The sequence below is a fragment of the Helianthus annuus genome, chromosome 15 (assembly GCF_002127325.2).
Source record: "Helianthus annuus cultivar XRQ/B chromosome 15, HanXRQr2.0-SUNRISE, whole genome shotgun sequence".
Lineage (NCBI taxonomy): Eukaryota > Viridiplantae > Streptophyta > Magnoliopsida > Asterales > Asteraceae > Helianthus > Helianthus annuus.
The window spans coordinates 79,534,438-79,544,896 of NC_035447.2; the positions used below are offsets into that span (position 1 = coordinate 79,534,438).

At 36.8% G+C, this 10,459-nt stretch overlaps 1 protein-coding gene across 1 annotated transcript; it reads left to right on the forward strand.

The window, feature by feature from the left end:
• The first annotated feature begins 384 nt into the window (after window positions 1-384).
• LOC110911970 (rac-like GTP-binding protein ARAC11) lies at window positions 385-6,771 on the forward strand. The gene is made up of 7 exons (XM_022156629.2): window positions 385-732; window positions 4,630-4,717; window positions 4,807-4,916; window positions 4,989-5,052; window positions 5,167-5,231; window positions 5,336-5,401; window positions 6,281-6,771. Exons 1-7 carry the CDS (start codon window positions 634-636, stop codon window positions 6,380-6,382), a joined length of 594 nt encoding a protein of 197 aa, XP_022012321.1. The 5' UTR covers window positions 385-633; the 3' UTR covers window positions 6,383-6,771.
• The last annotated feature ends 3,688 nt before the right edge of the window (window positions 6,772-10,459 follow it).

The following is a 10,459-nucleotide window of genomic DNA, read 5'->3' on the forward strand; positions in this document are numbered from 1 at the left end:
ATCAAATCAAGAATTTTTCTTTCTTTTTTATTTTCTTGCTTTTTTTCTTTTTGTACTCTTCAACGTTCAGTATTATTATTTACACCCTTTAGCTGTATAAAATTTTTGTAAAATGTGATTTGATTCTCTTGAGTTTTCCGTGCTAATATGTATGTTCGTGAGTCAAATATAATACGTTTTCATGTTTATTTTTATATATGTTTTCAGTTGGTCTATATTTTAAAATAAGTTTTGTTCGAAAACAAGTCGGGCCAAATATTTAACAATACAAACTCACGTTACTTTAAGTTTTGACGGCGTAAACGGGTCAAAATACCAGTTTAATACAAACCAAATATATTAAATAAATAAAAAAAAATCGAATTTAGAATATTTAAACAGAAGAGAAGGAGATAGTTGATCTCCACCACGCAGAAAACGACTCAACGGCATTGTTTCGCGGCTAAATTAGGGCTACTCCTCTCCATTCATCACCAACTTCTTTCTTCTTCATACCATTTTTCATTTTCTCTCTCTCTCCCTGAAAACCCTAAACTTTGTCCGATTTCACCAACAAACAAACGACGTCGGATTAACAGAAGATAAATTAACCAGGATCAGGTCTTCTGAGAATTGAAGAAGATCTGAGGAAATATGAGCGCTTCGAGTTTCATAAAGTGCGTGACGGTTGGTGATGGAGCTGTTGGGAAGACATGCTTGTTGATCTCCTACACCAGCAATTCTTTCCCTACGGTCATCATTTTTATTCTTATTCTTATTATTATTATTATGATTTTCATTATTTTCACCTTCTGATCTGATCTATCTGGCTTATGGATCGGTTTCCTGTTTATCTCAATTTTCGATATTTTTTTTTTTCAAAAGTTCTGTATAATTTTATTAGAATTTGTTTAAAAAAAAACTCACGGCTTGAAACTCGCTTATTGCGTTTGGTTTGGCTCACCCAGATTAAAGAATATATATAAATTAAAAATTATTTGGTTTATATATGTATAAAATTATTTTTTTTATATATACTGATGTGGAAAAATACAAAGGTATATATATTCTTGAGTAAATTACTTTTTGAGTCCAGTATTTTAGTGGTTTTAACCATTTGAGTTCAATATCAGAATATTTAACGCCCTGAGTCCCTAGACACATTTTTTTTAACCTTTTGAGTCCAATTTCTTGAGTAAATTACGTTATAAATTAAACAAAATTGGACTCAAAACATTATAAAATGAGTGGTCAGGGACTTGGGTGTTTAACTTTTTGATTTTGGACTTTGTTAGGGGTATCGGATCAGAGTAGGCTCGAGCGGAAGCGGAACAAACACACACACACACTAGCAGAAAATAAAGAACACGAGAATTTACGTGGTTCGGTCAAGGTGACCTACGTCCACGGGTTGCAACTAGGGTTTTACTTTTATTAGATGCTCACAACTGTTTTCAGAATGACACAGATTACAGTTTTACATAATAGGTATTTATAGAACAAGATTAGGGTTTCCTACTTGGTCAACAAGTTAACTAAGTGGGCCTAATAACTAGGGCTGGCTAACCCTAACTAGGGCATGCTAACCCTAATTAGGGCCGGCTACCCTAAAGCCTACGAACCCAACAATCTCCCACTCGGAGGCTTTGCATAGTCCACAAAGTGCATCCAAGAAACTCATCACCAGTAATTTCAGTAATCTTTACGTTCAAGTCTTCCCAGCCTCCAGTTCCAAGAACAAGCTAAGACTTCAGTCACATCCAAGCCACCTAGTTGCAACCACACCTCTCATCAAGTACCCGAGAGACCAGTTGAAGCTCCCACAAGCTCCAACCCAACAGTCTTATCAGACCCATTCTCTATCTCAACCGGCTTGCACGATCCACCAGCTTCAGAGATACACCGAGAATTAATACCACTCTCCACATTTTGCAAACTATTTCCAGGAGAGCTTTTTTCTTCAGTCGGAATCTTCGTCTTCAAAACCCAACGGTTCTTTGTGATTGTACCCGGAACACGACCCATGCTCCCACTATCACCAAATCCCCTGACTGGCTTAAACTTAGACCCCCGACCACATTCAACTGACATCCCCAAAGCACCAGGATTCAAGTTCGCAAATTGAACCCTCTTCCGCTTACTAGATTCAGTGAACCAGACTTTATGTTGTACAGGGACGGCTACTCCCTCAACAGGTATCTCAACTAGATACAACGATCCTCGTCTCCTCCCACATGCAACAACAAGATTTCCATCAATCACCTTCCACTTCCCACCACCGAACTTAACATCTAGTCCCTGTTTATCCAGTTGACTAACAGAAATAAGTTTCTTCGTTAAACCTGGAATTACCCTGACGTTCTTTAAGTTCCATGTAGTGCCCAGTGGAGTCTTCAGATCGACATCTCCCATACCCGTAACATTAAGAACATGACCGTTAGCTAATCGTACCTTTCCAAAGTCTTCTTTTTTCAGATTCACCATCGTCTCCCCGCTGTGCATGGCGTGAAACGAAGAACCAGAATCCATAGCCCAAGAATCTATAGACTCTTCACAGCAAACCAGTACGTCACCGTCAGATTCATCTGACACAACACTGTTTACATGCTGGCTACCATCCTCTTTCTTAGGATCAGGACACTCGTTTTTAACATGCCCCTTTTCACCACAGTTCCAGCACCTCACATTCTTCCCAGCTTTAGACAAGCTTTTCCCACGACTCCCACTGCTTTTGTTATTACCTTTTCCCCTGCTAACACTGAGCATACCAGAAGTAGATCCTCCACTAGTGTTCCTCCGGCGAACGTCTTCACCCAAAACACTATCCCGGACCCGATCAAACTTCAAATTTCCAGTTCCAGCAGTTTCAGTGACCGTTGTCACAAATCCTGACCAACTATCAGGTAAGGAAGATAACAAAACCACAGCCTGAGTGTCATCATCCAACTTCATGCCCACAGTTGCTAACCTGGACAAAATTGAATTGACCTCGTTAATGTGATCAGCAACTGAACTGCCTTCGTTCATTCTCATATTAAACAGTTCCCTCGTCAAGAACACCCTATTACCGGCAGACGGCTTCTTATACGTATTTGACAGAGCTTCTAACATATCACGAGCAGTTGTTTCTTTCATGATATTAAATGCAACGCTCCTCGTCAAAGCCAATGTAATTTTACCTCTTGCCTTTTTGTCCTTTGAGTTCCAAATTGCCTCGGCAGCTTTATCCATTCCAGCAGGTTTTTCTTCCAGTACCACATCCAAATCGCATTCACCAAGCAACGCCTCTATTTACATTCGCCACCATGCAAAATCAGTACCGTTGAACTTCTCGATTCGGAACTTCCCGTCTTCAGCCATAACAAACGAGAAAACTAGAAAAAACCACAAGGAACTAAGCAACCGAAACCTGAGCAACTTTCAATAAACCAGAAACCCGAAGTACCCGAACCAGCGACTTCTCCTGCAAACCCGAGCGTAAACCAGCGAATAACCAGGGTTCAAGAACCGAAACCCTAATCGCCAAACACCCCAAAACCACCAGATCTGCAACAGCAAACCCTAGACCTTACGAGCCGTAACCAGAGAATAGGTACGGGCCGTAAACAAGTCAGCGGCGACGGCAGCAACAGCAGATCAAGATCTCTCGTCCAGCTCTCTCCTTCTCCTGCGATAACCGTGTGAACCGTGTATTTTACTGAACCTTTGGCTCTGATACCACTTGTTAGGGGTATCGGATCAGAGTAGGCTCGAGCGGAAGCGGAACAAACACACACACACACACTAGCAGAAAATAAAGAACACGAGAATTTACGTGGTGCGGTCAAGGTGACCTACGTCCACGGGTTGCAACTAGGGTTTTACTTTTATTAGATGCTCACAACTGTTTTCAGAATGACACAGATTACAGTTTTACATAATAGGTATTTATAGAACAAGATTAGGGTTTCCTACTTGGTCAACAAGTTAACTAAGTGGGCCTAATAACTAGGGCCGGCTAACCCTAACTAGGGCATGCTAACCCTAATTAGGGCCGGCTACCCTAAAGCCTACGAACCCAACAGGACTTAAGTGGTTAAAACCACTAAAACAGAGGGACTCGAAAAGTAATTTACTCTATATTCTTTTCAAATAAACTAGGTGGCTCGATTTTTTTTCATGCTCAAGCTCAACATTTCAGCTCGTTAAGATGAATGAGTCTTGCTGGATCCCACCCTGGCTCAGCTCGTTTACCAACTTAATTCTAAGAAACAATTGGTGAAATTAGGAGCGTAAACGAGCTAGGCCACTCGGGAGCGCTACTAGAGACCGGCTTGCTAAATGGAGCTTGAGACGAGCCGAACTTGAGGTCTTATAAATTAAACGTGGAGCGTAGACGAGCTCGGGCTCGGCTCAGCTCAGCTCATTCACACCCCTGGGTGTGCTGATGTAGTTTTGTATGGTGGTCCTTAATCACTGTATATTAATTGTGGAGAAGAAGCCTCACAGTTCAATTAGGTTATTGTTTGATCAACATAATTGGTTTCATGATAGAAATGTTACCAAAGACACACACAAATCATTGTGTTTGTCTCAGTTGAATCGACTTTTACATAAAGAATTATTTGCTAATATCGGAGTTAATTTTGAGTTCCATTGTGTTCTAAACAGGATTATGTGCCGACTGTATTTGATAATTTCAGTGCAAATGTCGTTGTCAACGGCAACACTGTCAATCTAGGATTGTGGGACACTGCTGGTAACCTTCTGAAATGTTATTAATCACTTGTGTGTAAGTGAACTTTGACATACTCGTTTTAAGTGTGAAATCGACGTTCTGATTAACAGGACAGGAAGATTATAACAGATTGAGACCGTTGAGTTATCGCGGGGCTGATGTTTTCATTTTGGCGTTTTCTCTCATTAGCAAGGCCAGTTACGAAAACGTCTCCAAGAAGGTGAGGCCCCGCGTGTTTTTCTCATTCACATTTTTCTCATTCGTTTTTCTCATTCGTCTTTTCTGCTCTCAGTGGATTCCAGAATTGAAGCATTATGCCCCAGGAGTCCCGATCGTCCTTGTTGGAACCAAAATCGGTTAGTTCTATTAACATTGTATTTGATAGTCAAACTGCGTCTTTTCATCTTGTCGTGGCGTTGTTATGAACAAAAGTTAATGAAATGATGAATTTGGATGTTGGTTGGTTTTAGATCTTCGGGATGATAAGCAGTTCTTCGCTGACCATCCCAATGCAAGCCCCATTACAACTGCTCAGGTAAAGATTGTTACTACTAAACTAATACTCTATTCATTGTCACATAGATTATATAGTAAATTACTAGAATACACTTAATGTGCATCTTTTTGGAGTTATTATAGGGAGAAGAATTAAGGAAGACGATTGGAGCTCCTACGTACATTGAATGTAGCGCAAAAACACAAGAGGTACGCTTAATGTCATGTAGAGGTGACAATCGCAAAACATTTACGGGTACATGGGTTGATTTGGCTAAAATGGAAACGGGTCGCAAATTGTCTTAAATATATTTAAAGAGTGTAACACCTCCTAGATCATCTCAGGAAAAAAACAATCAAATTATTTACTATATTTTAACCCTTAACTTTTGACACATTCACATATTATTATTAACCCTCAACTTTTGACAACCTGTCTCTTTTTACCCTCAACTTTTGACAACATTTACATACTAACCCTCAACTTTTAACAACATTCATTAACCCTTAAACTTTTGACAACATTCACTATTAACCCAACACATTCACTTCTAACTTTTGATAATTGACAACTTTGACCCTGCAACCTTTTCTACCTGATAACTTGACACCTCCTTTTGTTTAAATTACTTTTACGACTTTACACCGCAACATGCGACATATTATTATACTTTTTTTTATCTATGCCTGACACGTTAGTGTCTAAATTACCTTTACGACTTTACACCGCAACGTCCGAGACATACTTATCTACGTCTAATGACGTTAATGTCATGAATGTAACATGTGTAACAAAGTAAAAAAACGTGTAATGTCAGGTTCGTTACGCATGTAACGAAGTCACAAATGTGACTTTGCTGCCACAGCGCATGGCATGGGTCAAAATTCTAGTTACTGTATATAATATTGTTGCAAAAAGACACTAACTATGCATGGAGGTTAACAAAGAAAGGCAAACAAGCTCCGGTGGATTGGCCTGACCCAAACCTATTTTGACCCGTTACGCAATCCACTGATATCCACTAACCAGACCTATGAGCCTGTCACCCAATCCGCTGAGGGTGTTCTTATATGTTGTTATGGTGTCAGAATGTGAAGGGAGTTTTCGATGCTGCGATTAAAGTTGTCCTTGCTCCTCCAAGTTCAAAGAAAAAGAAGGGAAAAGGTCAAAAGGGCTGCTCTATATTGTAATAAACTATGGAGAGTTATGGTACCTACACCTTGTGTTTTTACCTTTCTGCCCTTTCACTCACCAAACAAATCACTGAAGGTAGTAACCAATGATCTATTACACGAAACCCTCATTGTGCGTCTCCATCGTTTCTAGTCACACTTCCAGGTTCTCCGGCCCAGTTTTAAGGTCTTTAATTTTGTTCTTGTATGTGTTAGTTTTGGTAAACATCCACTTAGATTTTGAAAAGAAAAACAAAAAATAAGAGTGTCTTGGATTCTATTCTTTATATGTTTGTTTCGGTCATTTGTACTTGATCGTTAAATACTTTGGTTACTGCAATTAGTTATGTAGTTGGTGTTTGAGTTTTGAGAATACTCATAATGTCATCCTGCAACTTTGATGTTTTGCTTCAGTGTTGTTTGGCAGTTGGTTTAGTTATGTGTTGTACTATGTGCATGGTTGATTGTACGTTGCTAAGCTCTGGCGTTGATGTAAACTATTTCAGTCAACAGGTTTAGAAGAACAAAAACATGTCATTAAGTTGGAATTAAAAACAAGGGAACATGGTTAAAAGGGATCATTGTGAGCTCGGTTCCAGGTTGTTTGGATCATTCGAATTTGAAGTTTTTTAAACTGAGAAATTAGAATTCGGTTGAATAACCTAAATTCTGAGAGAATGAAAATATAAATTAATAATATGACGATATCCAATGTCAAGCGTTAAACACTTGTCACACGTCAACAACCAAAGAAAAACTGTCAGTTAGAAAGAGACCGATGTAAGGTCAAGGTCGAACATGACCAAAGAGAGCGGCCCATTAGGCCCATAAAAACGAGAAGGTCGACCCATTGACCATGAGCCGGAGCCTTTTTAACAACTTGCAATGTTTTTTCAAATTTGCTTTCAAAGTGGAGTTTGGACTGTGTGTTTAGAAATGAACTATAACCATTGTGTTGAGCCCTTTGACTACCGTTGGACATTTCACATACTCACGTTTGACCAAATCTTTTGGTTCCTGGTTTGTATGATCCTCAGCACTGTTACTTTACTCGAGGAAGCACCAACTTTAAAAGAACCTTGAGCACTTGAGTTAGCCATTTGTGATTTTGATTGTTTTGACACGTGTCTTTTGTGAGTGCTTTTGCGGTTTTTGTGTTTTTGAGCCCTAGAGAATTCAATTTGTGTGATTAAACCAAAACACCCATTACCTACTTATACAAAGTACAAACCTTGAAGGCCAAAATGGGCAAAAAAAAAACCGAATTCCAACAGCTACAAATGGCTATTTTTTAAAAGTTGCAACAATCGATTAACCGGTTATTGCTTAGAAGAAAAGGGGTAAAAATCCTGATAAAATAACTGGTGAAATCGTAAAAACAAGAGACCAGTTACTAACCTATAGTTATTCAATAACCTAAACCGGTTATGGACACGGATTGTAACATGGTTGTGGGCATGTATCGTGTTATTCGAAAATCTATTTAATTATAATAAATAAATATAATAATGGCCAAATAAAGAATTATTAAGTTTATAACTTTATATATAAATATTTGTAAGGTTCTTAAAGGAAGTTTATAACTATATATAAACTAGAACGTTGACCCGCGCGCGTTGCGCCGCGGCCAACAAAATTGACATGCTGTTGATCAGATTCACATTTACAATGTGTTAAAAATGTTTTTTGTCGGTTAAGTCTTTATAACTATCTTATACAAATTAGGAATTCACCAAATAAGCTCAATACAATTAATGGTATCATAATTACTACATTACATAACTTGTATCCATATAAATAACCTATCGTGTTAAGCCCATGCGTTGCGGCGGGGGCATAAGACCGTGACAAATAGCACCAACGCCACACTATAGCCAACAACCACCAACATTGAAGTTGTGGCTTTTTTATGTGGAGAAATTAGACCGACATATAAAACATAGAAAATAATTAACTCGATTTAGGACTCGCGCATTGTGACGAACTTATTAAACGGGAAAAAAATAGACGGCGTAAATACACTGAACCACACACGTACGTTACGCCATGTTCACTCGCAAAATTTAGAACGAAGCGTATAACAAAACGTAAAATCGTTGATCCACACACAAATTGTGCCGTGTTAACTCACAAAATTTAGAACCAAAGGTAAAACGAAACATTTTGCAAAATATGAAAAACATAGGGGATCAAAGTTGAAAGTAAAAAAGTTGTGAGGTTAAATTGGAAAAACAAAAAACTTTGGGTTAAACCTACAATATCAAGTACTTTTGGGTTTAAAGTGAAATATCAACAAATTTTTTTTGAAAAACCCCCAAAACATAGGGTACAACATCTAATGCCTCCATTTGTTGCTAATTTATATGATATAAATTTATATGATATAAATTTGTTGCTAATTTATATGATATAAATATTTGTAAGGTTCTTAAAGGAAGATATTATTTGTGAGAATATAGTATGTTTATACGTCCGTTCAAGGGAGAGAATCAAATAGAAAGTTTAAATTGGCTAGGAAGGATAGGAAGCAATGAGATTATGACATGTGCCAAAATTTAAAAATAAAGGGAATGATATTTTAGTCAGTTTTATCCAATCTTCTTTTTTCTTCTATTCCTGTAACTTCAAAACTCACTATCTTCAACCTTTTCTTCACTTTCTATCTCAATAATCACTATATTATAGTGTGATTTTCGTCAACATTCAATGATTCAAACACCCAATCAACGTGTACTTCAACTTTTTTGAAGAAACCCATTTTAATTTCATACAATATCTCATTTTTTTCCCATGAATTTGAAGTGAATCACTCGATTCGTTCGATTCGATCGCTGATAAGTGTTTCTAGCATTCAAATTTCGTCAATCATTGAAGAAATCTGAAGAAATTGACTTTGATCTATGTAAGAAAATTTTGAATTGCATTTTTATAAACTGGGCTTTTGAATTGAGTCATTGCATTTTACAGAGGAATGAAAAAAACTTTTTTTTTTTTGTATTTTTAGTCCATTGAGTTTTAGAAATAACACATTTTATTGTGTTTTTAGTCCATTGTGTTTTAGGTAAAACACATTTTTATGTGTTTTTAATCAGATGTGTTTTATATAAACACCTTTATTTATGTTTTTAGTATATTGTGTTTTAGAAAAAACACATTTTTTTTTGTGTTTTCTGGCCATTACGTTTTAGAAAAATAGGTGTTTTCTTGCCATTGCGTTTTAGAAAAAAGACATTTTTTGTGTTTTCTGGCCATTGCATTTTAGAAAAAAGACATTTCTTTATGTTTTCTGGCCATTGCGTTTTAGAAAAAAAAAAGACATTTCTTTGTGTTTTCTAGCCATTGTGTTTTAAAAATAAGACATTTCTTTGTGTTTTTAGGCCATTGCGTTTTACAAAAAAAGACATTTTTTTGTGTTTTTCAGCCATTGCGTTTTAGAAATAACACATTTCTTGTGTTTTTTGTCTATTGCGTTTTAGAAACAAGACATTTCTTTGTATTTTTTGTCAAGTGCGTTTTAGAAAAAAAAAAAGATCATTTTTTATGTTTTTTGTCCATTGCGTTTTACGCATTTGGGTTTTCGATTTTTTTTTCAAAAATATAGCAATAGTATACTCGTTTTAAAGATTAAAACACGCTCGATTTTTTGGTGTAATTTTTTATAAAAAAAATAATGTCGTATGAAAAAGTTATTAACGTCTAAAAAACGGGGGGGCGGAGGGGATTGGAGGAGAGAGAAACTATTGCTTTGTATTGACTAGAATACTCCTACCCAAACTCACACACCTCCTTTTTTATCAATTATACTCATTTAATCCAAGTCCTTAATTAATCAATTGATGGTGAAGATTACTTTCTAGTCTTTTTAGTCAAAAAAACTTCCTAGTATATCCTAACTCGTTCGCTCAATACTAAACGAATATAAAAAACACAAACAATCACAAATTCGCAAATAAAAAATAAACACCAATATATAAATTTGAATTCCAAGTAATATCATCATCATTCACCAGTGTACAATATTTAAATGTAATCAACAATATTCAGATTAAAGTCTAATAGCATTAGATGATTTAAAAACTTAAATCTTAAAAAATG